This window comes from Onychostruthus taczanowskii, unplaced genomic scaffold (assembly GCF_017590055.1).
Source record: "Onychostruthus taczanowskii isolate IOZ18803 unplaced genomic scaffold, ASM1759005v1 scaffold6, whole genome shotgun sequence".
NCBI classification, from domain to species: Eukaryota; Metazoa; Chordata; class Aves; order Passeriformes; family Passeridae; genus Onychostruthus; species Onychostruthus taczanowskii.
Genome location: NW_024503679.1, coordinates 11,266,207 through 11,284,663, shown reverse-complemented (window position 1 = coordinate 11,284,663; position 18,457 = coordinate 11,266,207). Strand labels below are relative to the sequence as shown.

Sequence of the window (18,457 nt, the reverse complement as noted above, 5' to 3'; positions counted from 1 at the left end):
TTTGTGACAGAGTTATTGTAAGTGATCTTACAATGCAACAGCATCCCACAACTCAAGGCCAGGTTTCATTAGAAATCATACAAGGTGTTATGCCTCAAATAGATCAATAAAAGCAGAGAAAATAAATGTTATTCCAGGTTTTAAGGTGGGGAACTCAAGCAGGACAAATCTTGGCACAAAACATGAAGTGCTTGAGCTGGAAACACTCTCTCAGGTCCCTCTAGAGTACATCAGTCACAAGCTCACTGCTCCCCCTTCTATCTCAGTACAATAAACCCTCTCCACAGCCAAGCAAGGCAGCCTGCAGCCAGGAATTAGTTACCCAGCCCTCTCAATGCAGGTCAAATGATTTCAACCCAGCCTGAAGGGAAGCCACAGTCCTGCAGGGAACTGGTCTCTCCTCTGGCCTTGTGGACAATGGCTGGTAAAACGCAGGACCTACCTCTGCCACTGCAGCAAAAGGAGAAGCTGCAGTTAGCTGCTTATCAGTCACCTGAGGCAGGAAACTGGGAATAAACACGCCATCAAACCCCTGCTGCCAATTAGCATATCAGCAAGGACCTGCTCTACACTGGCATCCAGGGGACAAAGCAGATGGGGAGAAAACAGGGAAGTTTATGGAAGCAGAAGAGATGTTACAGCTGTTTATTTTAGTGGCTGTGCTGTAGGCATGCCCAGAATTTTATAGGGCTGGAGACATATGGGGAAAATACCTCCCTAAGTTAATCGCAGCACAGTGATTTGGTCTTGGAAGGGGCTGGAGCAGGAACATCCTTAGAGTACAAATGGGAATCAAAAGGTAGCCAAGCTGCTGCCTGCTTAGGGATAGTAAAAGAATATTCACCTAATAGAACTTAAAGGCTGTTTCAATCTTTCTCATATAATCTTCTTATTTTGCCTATATTCATGGAGAAATTTAAGTCCTATTTAGGAAATGCAAAACAAAACCTATTAAACTATCAAGAAGGTGGTTTAGGTAAATGCATTTTCTCCACCTTCTCAATGGACTAAGAGCTCACCCAGTGTCATACACTGTGCTCAGCTGGTACACAAGGCCTCATGAGGCTGCATTGATTCAGGAGCAAGGATGGGAAATCAGGCCAATTAAAACACAACACTTTTGGTTAGGAGGAGACTGCCAGGATGGATATGACAGCAGTGCAGTGGAAGGACAAAGCAGGAAGAAACCATCAGGAAGGAGGCAGAAAGCTAACAGGACAGCCAGAATCAAGTGGAGGTTTGCAGGCAGGCACAGGGCCTGAAGCTGGTTGTGGAATGGAGCAAGACAGAGAGAGTTTAACCCTGATTCATATCTAAGAATGGCTCTTTCAGAGCAAGACAACAGATTATTAACACTGAGCAGGGGAAAGTGACCCTCAAGGCATGACCAAGAGGAAACAGTGTTCCACTTGGAATAATTCAGCATCTGATTATTTGTTTATTTCTTTATTTAGTGTAAGATCTCAGTCAAGCTCCCAAACACACAGAGCAAAGAAAGTGAAGCTTGCCAGCCTTGCAGAGGGTTGTCTGCAGCCCTCTGAAAGCACACAGGCCTCAGTTTTTGGAGTGCTACAAGTCCTGTCCCGACACAGCACTGAAGAGGGCAGAGGGTAACTCACCAATTCATACTTCCTCAGGCCCCTAAATTTTCAGGGGATGAAGCCTTGTGTATTTCCTATCTAAATTTAAACCTGTAACAAAACCCTGGGAATCCACATGCCAGAGCTACAAACTACATTCAGTGCCAAGGTACCAGTTCATCTGACACTACACAACTGCCTTGAACCAAACCAGAACACTGCAGCCAACCCCATCCTCGGAAAACACCACAACCTACAAAGGACATTCTTGGAAACTCCAGATTAATCACAGCTCAAATTTACCCATGAAAAGAAGCCCATGGATCATCCAGCTCAGTTTTTCAACAGACAAAACATGCCCCTGCAGCATTCCTGCCAGTACCTTGCAGTTATTCCCGAGTCCTCATTTTGGGGAGAAAGAGACCAATGTGATCACACAGATAAAAACACCTGGGAAGTTGTCATCTGACCACACCATACTCAAAAAAACAATTACACACAGCATGAGCCAGCCCAGGGTCACAACCTTTAAAACCTTTGGGTGAAGACTGGAAGGGAAAGCTTGATCTTCAACCCTGTCCTCACCCTGGCAGGCAGCACTGAGAATGCTCTTTCATAGAAGCTGTGTCTGGGCTGGCCCACAAACTAATTTGGAGCATGTATAAACCTCTAAAAGACAGTTTAAGAAGAGTCTCTGATGCAGACAGAAATGGTAATTATTAATTTTCTAAATAGAAATTTGACTACTTAAGCCTTATTTAAAAGCATGCCTGTCTCTGTAATTACACAGCCTTAATTTGTTTTCTTTACTACACAATAAATAAGGTGTGCACAATTACCTCTGCAAATACAAGGCAGTGCCTCCTGACTGGCTGGTTGAGGACGCAGCCACCCAGGAAAACATTCCGAGGGAATCACAGCCTCTTAAGGACCTGCTCCCAGGAAAGGGTGACTCAGGCACTGCAAATATCGACTTGTCTGGCTGTAGGCACAGCCTGCTGGGGCCCTGCTGTCCTGCATGCACAGCTCTACTGTCCCACAGCCAGTGCAAGTCCTGTCCTCGCCTGTGCTCCAGTTCCTGGAGCACTGTGAAGCTCAGTTCTGCTGTGGACTTCCCAGTGCCTAATGAGGAACATGTTAATGCTGAATTATTCCCCACAAGGCACTACAACAACTTCTCTTTACTCTGCCTGGTTTCATGACATGTGTAGGAAGTTGATAACCTCCTGACTCATAACCTTCTAGCAAGTTCAAATAAATTGGCCAAAGCTTTCCCGTGTCATTAGGAGGATAGAGAGAGTGAGAGCATGCAAGGCTCTTTCCTCACTAAGCTGTGCTAAACAGAGCAGCACAGTAAATATGTATTCAGATGGTTTATATTTCTCAAATTTAGGAACCAGACCATCCTAGAGTTTTCTTGCATAGCCTCAAGCCAAAGACTGAGGTTTTCTGTCAACACAAACATTTCCTCTGCTCAGCTGCATCACCTGCTAACACTAACACCCAGAAACCTTGGCTACAAAGGCTCAGCCTTCCACAGCCTAGACCTGTTGGTCCTCACATCCAGCATACGAGATTGTCCAGGACCCTCCCTGTAATAGCCAAAGGGCTGTCAAACATGCCCAGAAATTGGACCAGGAACCTACCAATGCAACTTCCCCCAGTGAGATGATCTCCAGTAAGGGTACACAACACTGGAATATATTCAGCTTAGATCAGACACACAACCACCCCTATTCAGCACCCAGACAGTGTTTGTTTTAGAAGGCTTGAACTGTCTCAGCCCAACCACCAGCAGAAGAGGTAGATCCATGCTGCAAAACTCACCGTTATATTTTGGATTGTCTCTGTAGCAGTGATAGGCTTCATATCACCAATGATCAGACTGGCCATGGAGCCCTAATTGTCCTCATTCAAGGAGAAGGAAGAGGAAATTCTATTTCCTCCAGAAATAGAGCTATTTCTAGATTCACACCTCTGGCTCACAGTCACCCACTGCTCCTCCACTGATTACATCAGCCTCAAGCCCCTTGCACTTAATACAGCTAATTTCAAACCTTAAAAGGACAGGCATGATCCTGTCAGGCTGCACTTTGGAGCACTCTGAGGTCTACCTCTTGAGCAGCTGAATGCCGAAAATCCCCTTCATGGGTTTCCCACCTTTCCTTCCTGACTCTGTGGTGGGAAAGGGGGAAAAACCAAGCCAAGTTTCACCCAAACCCTCACAGACCTGCGCTCCTGCAATTAGAGCTGGGATAAGTGATCTGCTTGTGATTGCACAGCTGGGGTCTGAAGACAAGCGCGTGCAGAGAGGAAGGGCCAGAAATAGATGTTACTGGGAGAAGGCAGAGCTATCTGGCCCATCTGAGAGGAGGAAACCTTGATGAAAGGCACTGGGAAAAAACTCAGTTCAGCAGGAAGTTTCAATTTAACCCAGGATGGGAAGGGAAGCATGTGTGGGGTGGAAACAAGCTTTTGAGGCCTCAGAATTTATACATGAGCTTCAAGTGAAAAAAACTGCTCAGACCCAGCTTACAACACCCTGCAAAGGTCCAGCCTAGGGCCCCCACCACCCTGTGCCAACCATCCCTGGCAGTGAAACCACTCTCCACTCTACCATTTATTAGACACATTTGTCACCTTATTGACTCAGCTCCACCAGCAACCATCCAAACAGCCACCAAAGGAGAAAGAAAAACAAAGTGGCAGCAAAAATGTGTAGCAGTAACTCAACAAGCCCTAAGCACCATCCCACGGTCCCAGCCCTGCACTTAACCCCACCACGAGAGGATGGGGACAGTATCCTTCACTACCACCCACTCCTGTACCTGGCTAAGGCAGCCCAAGACTTGCAGCAGAGTGACATTTCCATTAATCCTTTTACCCCTGGCTGCTATGTGCAGAGGCTGCAGAAAATGTCAGGCCTTTGAGCTGAGCTCCTAGGGAGACAGAGCAGCCAAGGAGGCACCTTGATGTTCTGGCAGGGTGCTGAGGCCATGGAGGGGATCCCAGGTGGCACCAGGCACCTGCCAGGCTGTGCAGAGCTTCACCAGCCACCCTGGCTGCAAGGGAGCATCAAAGGCATCGTGGTCTGAGAGCCTTTGAGAAGCCACCAGCCCTGCAAGCACAGGTCTCCATCCTCAGCTGTCCAGCATCCTTCACAGGGAGCATCCACACTGCCAAGCCCCAGGAACAGCATCAAAACCCACTGGCAAACACCAAGCAAATAATATACTTACTTGCCTGGAGCTCCAAAAGGCAAGGAAAGAAAGATGTTAAGAACATGATCAATCTTACAGGGCCCAAGCAGTAAACAAACACATATTTCATCACCACGTACCAATCCTAACTCTTGACAGAAGATGGATGTGGGGTTTTTTCCACTCACAAAAGTAATTCCAAAAGACAAAAACAAACACTTTGGGGAAAAGCAGCAACAATTGCCTCTGTACACATTAATGGCACATTCAGCCTCAAAGCTAGCATACATGGCCTTCTAAACTCCTACAACATCCAAACTAATTTCATCAGGAATCAAATGTTATTCATTTTATCTGCTAGATACATAAACAGCAACTGCACAATTGACAAACAACCGTCAAAAAAAATATAAAAATCAATTGAGAGTGGTTCAGAGAGAACTGCTTCCCAGGAACAAACAACTACAGAAAACACAAAACAAATGCTACAAATCAAAATAATAAAGAGCAGAAATCAGGAATATCCCAGTGGTCAGCATTAACGAGGGTTTCTTATGAAAATATGCAATTCTTTAAGCTCAAAAAGGCTCAGTTCATGTTCACAATGCCCTCAACTATTCATGTCCTTTGGTACTGCAGATCTTCTATTTAGCAAGTACTTTACTGTCACTTAGCAACTGTAAATGGTTTTCCAAAAAGGAAGCTTTTGGGGTTTTTCAGTTCACATCATCTCTGAGCAGACATCAAAAGACAAATGCTCTGCAGGTCGCATCCATCTCCTTGCCCCAGGAAGGAGTCTGTATCGATGGCCCAATGCACCCACACACTTCAAATGAATGCATTTTTTCACTGAAGAAGCCACTAGCACTGCTTTCCAAACAGCAGGGATAAACACTCCCATTCAGCCCATCAGCTGGTGCCCCAGGCCAGGGCCTCTCACCAAACCCTTTTCACCTTTCATATCTACAGCGGAGCAGAGAGGGCTTTGATCTTGGGCACAGCCACTTGGTCAAAATATTTCAAGCCCACCGAGCACCTTGCACAGTGGCCTGAAATTCAGGCTTTGCTTTATCACCTTGGGAAAAGTAAATACACATCTAGAAAAGAAACTAGTGCACTTGGCCTCAAGGATGTGGAAGTTCCCCATGACACCACTGCCTAGCTAACGATGCCCTGGCAGCTGGACACTTGTGCGATGTCCCAGGATAACAGGGCTCCAGCCTCTCCAGCACAAAACATCCCTACCCCAGACCCAGTTTAAGAAGTCAATAATTAGCAGCAGAGCTGGCAGCTCCACACCCCAGGATTTGTGTCAGAAAAGCAGCCTTTGGTTAAAAAGTAATGAGCAGGGCAGGCTCTGGCTGTGTGCTGGGGCAGGCGGGTGGCCGCCCCCAGACTTGGCAGAAAGGGAAACGCGCAGCAGCCACCGGGCTGTGACGAGGCAGCGCTCATCAGAGCTGCCATCAAAGCCAGAGCAGTCATTAGGAACCCAAACCCCCTCAGCTTCCCAGCAGGAGCTCTCCCCATCCTGCACCGCAGCCCATTCCACTCCCCTGTGCAGTTTGCTTTCCATTTCCTGCCCTTTGCCACCTCTGCCTCTCTTTCCCCATCAGCATTCCCCTTCCCTCCCCATTGCTGTCCCCCACAGGGACTTTGGGGATCAGCCATGGGAACCACATTTCCACAGGGAGAAGAGGCAAAAGGGGTCAGAAGCTGATGGCACTTACATATAGTGAAGGTGAGGGTTCTTGGCAAAGGCTCTTGGCTGGATGTTTCGTAGTCCTGAGTTCCTGATTGTCCTGTGGAGAGATGCAGAAGGGCAGCAATGGAGTCAAGACAGACAATTGCTCTAAAGCCCAGCTCAGCACACCAAGTGTGCCTGGGAGCCTGCAACTCCACCCACACCACTCCCAGGAGGAACATCTGTCCCAGACAGTCTCGAGGAGCTACGAGCAAAGAAGAATTCTGGCTTTTCATCTCCATCTGATGTGGTGACACGGCACAGGCTCAGTGCAGAGTGGCTGCTGGATGAGGCTCTGCTCCTAACATCCACCAAGGCTTGCTGAGGTTGCACAGGACATCTTCTGCTCTCCCTCCATCTCCACAAGTAGCACTGCACAGCAAACCTAACCACAGCAAAGACATCTCCCATCTTCATACACCAGAGGAAACCCCACTGCTTGCAGCTCTGATAAGGAAGGGTATTTTCCATAGGGAATTTGGGATCTTAAAGGGGGAAGAATCCTTTTCACAGCCTACTTTGGAAAAGCTCTATCAGTACTATGACCAGGATTTGTCAATACTAGCAAACACATGGTGTGACTATTGAGGATGGTCCTGTGCAGGGCCAGGAGTTGAACTTGACCTTTGTAGATCCCTTCCAGCTCAGTATGTTCTGTAATTCTGTAAATATCTGCTGTCTCTGCTGCTTTGTTACGTGAGGAGAGAACAACAGCCAGTCTGCTTACAAGGGTTTTGTGTGTCAAATTACAGCTTGCTGGAATTTGGTTACTGAGTGCTCAGCCCTATACAGCTCCTCCATCCCACATGAGAGCTGTACTTAATGTAAAGCTCCCAGTGAAACACATTATTAGAGTCTCTGATTAGCCCTGAGCAACACTCTGCATCTCAGACACACAGCATCCAGGGTGCTCACAGATCCAGAGGATGTAGGAGGGGGAATTGAGAGACTGGGTGGCATCCTTGCTTGGCCAGGCTTTCCAAGCATATGCAAAGTCCCTTCAACCCCATGGACCTCAGTTTCCCCTCCATGACGCACAAAGCTGACCTCTCTCCATGCTCGGAGAGCTGTGCAGGGAGATGCTATTCCCTTATTGCACAGCACCACCATGATGGTAACTGCACTAAATGAGGACCAACAGCCCAGCAATGAAGGATTGGTGGAGACAGCTGGAATTTCACATTGTGGGGCTGGAATGAGTCAGAGCAACACACAAGCCCAGAACCAGAACAGCAGGGGAGAGGAGAGGTCAGGGCTGATGTGTGTTGACAGAGCTGTCAGGAGCTAGCAATCCTCCTCCTCACAGACCCAGCCAAGACCAAAAAGCATTTCATCTCTGTTTTGTGGGCTCCTATAGCAAAACACGGTAGATCCAGCAGCTTAAACTGGCAGCATGGAGGCTGCAGAGGGAAGGAAGCCATGGCTCTGCTGGAAGGAAGGGGCTGCCCCGGCCCGTTCCCCTCCCCAATGCACAGGACATACTCACAGCCTCTGGAGTCCCGTGTACAGCTCCATGTCAACGGCGTTCAGTGTCTGCAAGTTCTTCCAGTTCTCTATGTGTCTGTGGAGAAGAAGGAAAGGCTCAGCTGCGGCACAACCAGATGGTTGCTGAGCCCATGCCAGAGACAGCACACAGAGGGAGGGTGTCATACCCTACCACCCAGCCCCATTCTGTTTCCCCAGCCTTTTGGAAAAGTCAAGTAACATGGATTTACCCACAGTTTCAAGCATGGAACATGCAACCAAGCCATTGAATATCCTTGCCCTAGTCATTGCCCCTCTCTGCACACATCAGTGAACAAAGGCACAATTCAAATGGGTCGTGCAAAACCTCTCAACAAAAACTTAGGGCCTAAATGAAAAAAAAAAAAAGTCATGTATTTATCCAAGGTCGTGCAAAACCTCTCAACAAAAACTTAGGGCCTAAATGAAAAAAAAAATTCATGTATTTATCCAGGCTCTAACTGGGATGGATAAACAGGGTCCTAGTCTTTGCTGGCTGGAAGCACTGCTGGCAGGAGAGCACCAAGCCTAGTTTGGAAACAGTGCCTTTATTACAAATTCCTCAGTCGCCTGGGGCAGTCTGGCAGGTATGTTATAGAGAACAAAAACAGAAATAGATCTGTCACCTCAAGATCATTTTCAGTAAATATTAGAGACAGGGAAGGTGACAGATCAGCAGCCCCAGAGAACAGGGTCCCCTGTTATCAGCAGCACAGGAGTGATGCTGGCAGCAGTGTGGCTGCCTGGCTGTGGCCACTGGCCTATCCTAAGTGGCTGCACTGCTGTGTGGTGTGAAAGGAGTTCAATCCTCATCTCCCAGGCAGTTTTCAACCAGTTCTGGCTTTCTCCCAGGTTAAACTCAAACACCTTCCCACCAGAAACACAAACATTTTCAAGAGGGTCTTTTCTGAGAAGCAGGTGGAGGTAGTCCTCTCTAAAAGCCAACTGAGAGAGGGAAAACATCTGGCAGGTCCCATCGGACAATATGTGAAAGAAGCCCAACTTTGAAGTCTCTGAACATGTGCACCCAAGCTCACATCTGCCTTGATGCAATAGTTGGCTTTGGACTTGGCCCTGGAGAGGGAAAACATCTCCAAGTGATGAAGGATTGGAGTGAAGAGAAAACACTGAGAACTGTGCTGTGATTTTAGGCAAGAAGGTTGCAGGACCCCACATGGTGAGCAAGCAGAAGAGGGATCTTAGACCACTTACAGAGCAGTCACAGGGGCCACAGATTCCTCCTCCAGCATTTGCTATGCCTTGTGCTTGCACAAGAACAGGTGAATTAGCACAAGGGAAATACATGGACCTACTTGAGCCACTCCCCAAATAACATCCATCTCAAAAAAAGTAAAACACAAAGCCTGGATTAAATCTCCTTATATTTCTCTGCTCTCACCATGCAGATCCAAGAAAGGAGAGACCCACAAGAGTCACCTCTGCTTTCTACATGTTCCATAATTTGTCTGCATGCCCAGAGGGGTTATGCTAAGGACACAGCACAAGCTCCCACATGCTGCTGCACGACAGGATAAGTCACAGTTCATCCCCAATGCCCTGCTCATCAGCTCAGATCGCCTGCGTCCCAGACAGAATGAGAATCAGGACATTATTACAGCCACTTCGTGTTCCCTGCCATTGTCTACGGCCCCTGAGAACATTTCCAGAACAAAACACAGACTGGGAGGAGTCAGTCAGGAGATCCAAGAGCTCAGTGAAACTCTGGAGTCAAGGCAGGGCTGCCAGCTCAGGCCCTGGGCCGTGAGATTGCAGGACTGAGCAAGGCCAGAAGAAAAGGCTGAAAATATTTCCTATCTGCAACTCCTACATAGCAAAGTGAGTGTTCTCCAAGAGAAAGGACATGGGAAGGAGGAATGGGATGATCTTGGTTTACCACCAGGGCAAGCTGCAGCTACAGCATCCAAGCAATGACCTTCAGGGAGGGATGGAACAGCCCCGAGCCAGGAGTTATGGAGCAACCACAGCTGGGAAGGAGGCGGCGGCCAGATTGGCTCTTGTTTTATTGATTGTGTTTGCTAAAAAAAGTCAAGGTTATTTTTGACCTGACACTCAAAGCCATGTGGGCAGCATTCTAGAGGAGACAGAAAAAGACCTGACCTCGTTCCCAGTGGCATGCCCAGGCGTGAATTTCCTGTGACTCAGCAGTGGTGCATGGGGGTCCTGGGGCCTCCCCATGACATCCCCCACTCCCTCCCAGTGACATAACACTAGGCTGTAAACACAGCTCCACAACCTGTATTGTATTCCAGCCTCCCAAACAAAGCCCAAGAGCTTCCTGAGCCAGATATACTTTAGTTCATTATTTAACATAGACATACCACACCCATAGAGAGACAAGGAAAACAGCAGTGGAAAAACACATGCACACACATATAGGATAACCCCCCAAACCAGCAGCTGCTTTATGTAGAGTGCAATGCAGGGAAATAACAATTAGGTGCACAGGTCAGCAAGGGTCTTTGAGTCCTTTAAATTACACAAACACCACCCTTCTCAGGGATTTGCAGAAATGGCTTTTCCCCTTTTCTCTCTGATTTTTCAACTTAGCATGAGTTGTACCCTTGCTTCTAGAAGTGACAAATCAAATGGCACCTCAAAGATACACCAGGAAAAATATTTTCTTTGGTTTCCTATTGCTATAGAAAGAATAGTGTAACTTTGCACTGGATGGGTTCATCTGAACCCACTTAAAAAACAAAACAGAAATGCATCTTATTCTGAAAGCTCAAGGAGTCAAGCTGTGATTGCAAAATTGGCAGTGGTTGCACAGAAAAGCAAACCAACCAAGCAGAGAAACTCCACCCCTCAAACTTCAGTCCCTCTCATGTCCTGCAGTATCTCAACTAGCTCCCCCTCTTTTCCTTTCAGGGTTTTGCTTGCCCTAGAAATCTTGTATCCTCCCACTTGCTGCCAAAGACTGAGACCTTCCCTCCTCCTCTGCCTCAGTTCATTAACCCAACAGGAACACGGGTGCCTGGTTCACACCAAAAACAGCTGTGACAGCTCCCAGCCCTGCCCTGGTCTCCTCAGGCAGGCGTTGAGGTATGAATTACAGTCAGTGGACCACAGTTTACTCCTCCCTGCACATCTCTAAGTACATATTCCTGTGGCATTCCTCAGTTATTACTAAGGCAAACTGCTCTTCTGCAAGACCCAATAGCTTGAAGAGCATTACCATACTTCACAAGTCCTGAGGAGCTCACCACATGCAGACCCACCTAGACTCACATCCAACTCCTAATCGAGACCATATGAGGTGCATCACTAACACAGATGATGTTGCTGACTGATTTTCTGGGTGGAGAATGGAGGGTAGGGCATGTTTGTTTAAACACTCGCTTCCTTCTCATACTTCTTGTATGTTAGAAGGGTCCTGCTGGTCCAAGTCCCCTTGCCTTGCACTGCAGAGCTGAATTACACCATGCCTTCTACAGACCAAGTAAATTCCACCTTGGAAGTAACAAGGGCTTTGCCATCCCAACTCAGACTGAAATGCTGCACCTCTCATTCCTTACCCAAATATACTCACTTGCATTTTACACCCATCTTCTCTTGAGTCAAAACTGCCTTTGCTTAAGCAGCTCTTTGTCTTTCCTGGCACTTCTTCCTCCCCGCTTTCCAAGCAGGAGCCAGGCCCACCCAGCTATCATTTACAAGCTACATGATGCCAGGTCTTCTAAGGCAGCACATCTGTACCTGTGAAGTGCAAGGCAAATTGTCTCAAGTGCCCTTAGAGACACTAACTCATGTCCCAGAAGTGATGCAGATATATTGCTCAGGCAGAGTCCTGGCAGCGAGCTTATTTTGTTTCTGATTTCACACAGCACAACTAATGCTCATACTTGGTGATCAATGCAAGAGGAACCACTGTGACAGACACATAGAAAATGGCTGTTTGCTTTATCAGCCTCTTTAAGTCCCTTTTCCTTGAGTAAGAGTGACCAGAAACACAGAGCAGTCTCCAGGAGATCTCACTTGTGTAACAGCATGAGCAGCTCCCCAGTCACATGGAAAAAAACATGATTTGCAGCCTGAGATCACAGTGACCCTTATCACAGTGCCATCAGCCAGGAGGTGTGTGTTTACCCCATTATTAGGCATTGCACCCAGCATTTCTGTCCAGCAGGTCATTTCCAACAGACATTAATTCCTAGCCTTGTTACACCCACATTTATATCCACCCCACTTGGCATTGCAGCGTCTCTTGGGTTTGTTACTGCAGCTCTTCCTCTGGGCCACCCTCAGCTGACTTTGTGTCCCCACAGCTCCAGCAGCAAAGCCCATGAGCACACTCCTGCCTCCTGTGCCAGCATCCTCAATAGAAGCATGAGCCAACATCACCTCCAAGCAGCCTCAGCACTTCTCATCTTTCAACACCTCCCACCAAGACTTCACCTAGCACACCTGGGCCAGACAGTGTCTTCTCCAGAAAAACAAACCACTTGTGATGCAGTGCAGCATCATATCAACCTCTCATCACAAAGTCATCTCTTTGCTGAGGAAATCAGCTGCCTTTCCAAAGGAATGCATAGGCTTAGCCTGACAAAAACTAACCTTGGGACACCAACCCTGCATCACATCTCATGTACCCACAGACATGCTTTAGAAGGTGTTGAAAGCCTTGTAGACTACTGCAGCCAGACCAGTGGTCAGTCCCCAGCTCTGTGCTGTGTCCCAGTTAACAGCAAACCCGTGAAGCATGAAGCCCTCTTTGTCAGCTCAGCAGCTTGCAAGCATCTCATCCCTCTCACAGATCCCCTGTGGAGCCAGCAAGGCAGCCAGGTGTCTTTGGCTCAGCATCACACAGACAGAGATCAGTGACCTTGCTGACCCTAAAGTCACCAACTCACAGGGTTTAGGTACCAGCAGGTCTTGAAAGTTCCAGGACCTTGCCCTGCTTGCTGGAAGGAGGCTGGTAGCCCACAGACCTGTGGGAACAGCAATTCCTTTCATTCCCAGAAGGAGTGCCTGTGTCTGACAAAAAGATGACAAGCTGGTGTCATCTTCTTGAGACTGCACAGCTCCACAAGCTCCCCTTCCAGCCCAGGGCCAAAGCAGCAAGGGAGACTGGAATATCCACTGGATTCCAACATAGCAAGGCTCATTTCACCCCACATGCACCAGGGAGAGGTGAAGAAACACCCTCATGCCAACTTACCAAGCAATTAACTTGAGGCCCCTTAATGTGTCTGGCCTTCCTTCACCCTCCTCATGCAACATTTGTCTAATCTCTCTCAGCTTTTCAAGCATTGTTGTCAAGAGCTAAAAAAGGCACCTGACAAGCACCAAGCATTACACAGCATGTGTACACGTGTTCCCCAAATCTGTGTCTATCCCAGCCTGGATATCCCTCAAGGATGCCATCAGCTCCACTCTGTTCCCAAGCAGGTGACATGTCCCTGCTGTGCAAGTGCCACCACTCACGTTTGGATGCTGGGCAGTGAATAAGCTGTGTGCCAGCAATTAGGCAGCACCCCAACACACACACAATTATATATATATATATATATATATATATATATGTATAGGGAAGGCAAGCAGAGCATTTGCCTCCTCTCTCTTGCCATGCAACAGGAAAATTGATTCGTCACCCAGGCATATTAAACCTTGCAATCCAGACAGACACATTAGCTTTCAATTACCTGATATGTTTAGCATTATAAACAAACCTCCTGGCATGCCAGCTCCAGACCATGCAAATGTGAATTTGATTGCAGCAGGAATAAAGGAAAGACCTGTCTGAACCCTTGACCAGTAAGAGCTGCCTCCTCCAAGCAGAGGTGCTGCAGATGTTGATGGGAAGCCCTGAAAGTTGGCACAGGTCCCACACAAACCCAGGGCTAAGCACAGCCATTGTGCCTACTGCCAGCTCCTTTTATCCATCCCTCACACCCTACTTGGGGCTGAGGAAGCCATAAAGAAATCAAGCATCTTTCATAATATTATAAGGCACTTATCACATAATTTAATAACTAGAGGCACAAAGGACTTGATTTCCTCAATATAAAATTTATAAAAGTGAATTGGTAACAGAAACTTAAAGGCAATTACAGCTGAATAAAGACTTACAAGGACAACATTTCCCCCATTTAAAGCACAGTCTCCCCTTCCCAAAAAGCCACACAGAATCGTCACCCAGCAGTGGCTCATTAAGGATAATTTGAGGTCAGTGGGAAAAGGAGGAGTAGAGAAAGCAAATGCAACTTTGTAGAAACAATTATGAGCATAACTCCACAGTGTAATTGTGATTTGTCAGGGTAAGGATCATAAACCACCACTGTGACACAGCTCCCTGTGCGCTGCTCTGCTGCTCCTGCCAAGGTCATGCCAGGGTACGTGGGGGCTGCAGAGTGTGACAGGGGTGCACTCAGCCCCATCCCACGGGCCCAGCCACATCCAACCCAGCCATCCAAACCAGGCCCTTCCAGAAGGGCTGAGCAAAGGAGGAAGTTCCCAATCCCCAGCTGAGGAAGGTCTGGGAACAATTCAGCTCCTGACAAGGCACTGCACAGTGGCATCTCAAAAATCTTCCTGGAGAAACCTGACTGCTAGACACAAGTGACAGGCCACAAAGAGGACTCCCCCACAGAACACTTCTCACATGAGTCCAGACAAATTTCATGTTCACCCCAACAGCATCTACCTGGCCCCAGGCTGGCCAGGAGCATCCACAGGGTGCAGAGGAGCCGCTACAGCGGCACTGTCTAAAAAGATCATCATATAGAGACACCCTAGAATGGAAGATCCCCTGAGAAACAGCTTTAAGCTACGCTGAACAGGTTTGGGTTCTTTTCTCAGGCTCTGCACTTATTCCACCCTGTATGGCACCCATAGGGACACACAGGAGCTGGACACAAAAAGCAGCAGTGCCAGTGCCACCAGAACCTCATGCTTTGCTTTTTTCCCAGAGACAGGAGATCCTCCCAGGGCTCACTGTGCCCCGTGTTAGCTCATGCACCAGTTTCCTTCTGTGATCTCCTCAAGCCTCTGCTTCCCCCACCAGCTCTGGATGATGAGTTACAGAGCAGGGAGCATTCCTTTCAGGGACAGTGTGTCAGTGTTAGCAGAGGACAGCAGCCTGCCTGGACACAGCATGGACAGATGGCTGCAGCACACAGCAGGCAGTATGTTCCTGTTACCACACACTGCATCCAGAGATCCTTAGTGTAGGGAGTTATTCCCAGGCACATACTTTCAGAAAGGAGGAAATAGGTGTAAAGTAGGATTGCAGAGCTGAAGAAGTGCTGTGGGCAGCAGTACAGCTGCCATCACCACAAATACTTGCCCCAATATTCCATCACTATTACTCATCTAGTCTTGAGAGGGAGCTGCCTTGGGGTCCCAAGCAAGGACTGAGGTGTTCAAAGTCATTTAAGTGCTGAAGAAACCTCATTTATCAGAGACAAGAAGCAGTGCAAAAGCCTCAGGAGGAAAACCCTGAGGGCTGCAGGTTCTCCTGCACAGGGAGCAGGGTTGAGGGGACAGCACCCCAAAAACACCTCTGTGTAAAAGCTGGGCTCCTGATCCAGCACCAGCTCCCTGCCCACCACCTTGGCACCTCCCAGCTCCTGCAGGCTCTCTTCCTAACTTTCTTATTTATTCCCACAACTATCTGACCCTTGCACAGTCCCAAACACCATCTAGAGTGAGAAGGCGTGAAATGGGATGAGCAGTTTTGTCCTGCAGACATGAATATAAATACACAAACACAGACACCTTGGGTGAATCATCACTAAAAGTGGGAGCTCACTCCCCACACGCAGCATCAGCCAAAGCTCACTCCCCTTTTCCTCTGAGTGCCAAAATCAATTATATTTCCCCAAAAGGGCATTGCTTTCATTATTCTCTGGTGGGAGAACCTACAAAGCCAGTCTTCTGTGCCCAGATATGTGCTTCCCACTGTTGGACATGGATCTGGGGGACATGGAGCAGAGACTCCTGGCTCAGGACTGCTAACATCAACCTGTGCATGTCTAATCATACCACATCTCCAAAATAGCCATGCAGCTGGCTAGGATGGGAGGGCAACACAAGGACAGGAAAAAACCTGCCCCTGGGAGTTTTACACCACACAAACCTCAGGGTGAAGCAGCACCCTTTGGGTTCCTGCACCCATGTAAAGCAAAAGAGCACCTGCTTTTCAGCAGCTGTCCAAGCACATGCCATGCCAAAGGAAAGGATGCTTTATCTGTAGGCTTTCATATGCAGGCAGAGAAAGAAGTGTGCAGCATTTTGTGGTCTTTAAAGATCAAACGGCATTTTAGAGAAGAAGCAGCACCCTGGTCAAAATCGGCTTCAGTAATCACATTTTCCTTTATTAAACCCTCCTTGCAATTTCAAACTGGAAGTCAAATTCCCTCACACTTCCATCGCCAAACAGGTCTGAGGCTTTTCAGAAATTAAACTATAATATTTTTTAACATATTTATATATATGTATGTATATGTGTGTGTGTATGTATATATATGTATATCTATTATAGGTATATATATACACACACACATATATGTATAATTATACTAACACAGACAAAAAAGGGCTGCCAAGCTCTACTCCAAAGGCAGCTGTTTCTCCCCTGGGGAGCACAGTGCCTACACACATTAGCAAGACAATGAACTGTACTAAAGGTACTGGATCACTAGAGTTCAGCTTGGCAGGAATAACTCTTGGTAAAAAGCAGTGCCAAAGAGCATGCTGTAGAAAGGACATCTCCCCAAAAAGACACAGGGGCTTGGAGATGGTCAAGACAATATTCTGGGAGGCTGTAGTAGCTCAGCTGGGACCCAAAAGGAAGCACTGCCAGCCACATGCACTCATTGCACTTCACGCTGTGCTTGAAGACAGGAAAACGGATGGAGGAGGAAAAGGAGAAAATAAAATCTCCCACAAACTGGCTGTTACTGTGATCGATGGCACTGGGAATGAGGAGACAGGAACAAGAGTCCAGTAAAAGCAGACGTGAGGGGCAGGAATGCGGCTGTACCAGTGCCATGGTTGGAGGGGGCTGCAGGCCTTAACCCAGACCTGCTGCCACCCACCCACGCAAACCCACAAGCACACTTCCCAAAAACCACAGCTACCATGTGAGCCTCATTTTGAGAGTTTGACATCCTTATGAGCTTTGTCTCTAGCCCTGTTTTGATGTAGGTGCACCTTTTTGGGCAGTGTTCTGTGCCTGGATCCTGAAAGCAGCAAAGAGCCAGAGCCCAGAGCTCAACCCGTAGATGCCGAAGGAGGCCTCAGCCTCTGCACAGCTATGGACATCCAGCAGCCAAATCCAGGGCTCTCCCACAGCCTTCCATCCTGCTTTGACCTCCTCTGCTCCCCCACAGCTCTACCACCCCCAGACTGCAGCTCATCCCATTTCCAGCTTTCCCACAGACCCCAAACACAGGGAAAACCACTGGCCAAGACAGAGGAGGGGAGAGACAATCTTTTTGGACTTGGATCCTGCTCCTTTGAGGCTGCTAGGTTGTTTTTTATTTTCCCAACCATCTCCCAGGGAGCCTGAACTCTGATCCTCCAGCATTTTGGCCCCTCAGATGTTTATGGAGCTCAAGCAAGCAGGCAGCAATGCCCAGCTGGGCTGGCCACAGGCCAAGCTCTCTCCCTCTGCCCTCAGGACAGCAACGGGCAGGGTATCTCCAGCCTGAAAGGAGACTTTCCAAAGCCCTCATTACCTCCACAGCATCACAGATCTGCCTGCTCAGCTTCCAGCTGCTCCCCATAAAGCCAAAGAACCAGTTAAATTCTCCATACAGTTTATTTCTGAGCCAACTGCCGTGACCCCCCGAGGCTTTTATCTGCACTTCAAATAAATCACAGCCAGCTCTGCCCACCCTCCCCAGCAGCAATGCAGGGGCTCCTCCATCACCCAGGAGAAGGCCTCAGTCCCCTTTTCCCCAGGAAAATGCATGAAAATAACCTTCTCCCTCCCCTCCACTAAGCTTTTCCTGCAAGGGACACACACACAGAGACTTGTCTCTTTTTGCAGAGGTGTAGGAACAGAAGCATCACTCAGGAGCAGGGGGATGTACTCATTAAGATGTGGTGACTCAGAGCTCAAGGCTTCCCAGGATAACAGGTATTTTGTGGGAAGTCAGCTGGCTCTGAAAAGGAAAAGCAAACCAGCATGCCTATAAACATGACACAGGCAGGGGAAGAAAGGAGAGCAGGGAGGCAACAGACATTTTAAAAGCTCCTCTCCCAGCACTCTGCTTTGTTCTTATAAATGTAAATAAAGCACCTTGCAAAAATCTCATAGAATACACTCTGACAGCCAGAGATGCTGCTAACCAGGCTGCTGTGTTAGAGCTGCACAAACAGCAAATCCTGGGACAGTTTCTATCTCCTCTCTCAGCTCAATCTGCCATTCCTCTACATACAGGCATAGCTGAACCATGGAGAAGCCT

At 48.1% G+C, this 18,457-nt stretch overlaps 1 protein-coding gene across 3 annotated transcripts in view; it reads right to left on the bottom strand.

The window, feature by feature from the left end:
* Positions 1 to 18,457, bottom strand: part of NTRK3 (neurotrophic receptor tyrosine kinase 3) — a 203,381-nt gene that overhangs the window by 162,533 nt on the left and 22,391 nt on the right. For all 3 annotated transcript variants that reach the window (XM_041418936.1, XM_041418937.1, XM_041418938.1), the window contains exons 2-3: positions 8,008 to 8,082; positions 6,508 to 6,579 (exon numbers count right to left, since the gene is read on the bottom strand). In XM_041418936.1, the coding sequence (XP_041274870.1) occupies positions 6,508 to 6,579; positions 8,008 to 8,082 (147 nt within the window). The remainder of the gene's footprint in view (positions 1 to 6,507; positions 6,580 to 8,007; positions 8,083 to 18,457) is intronic.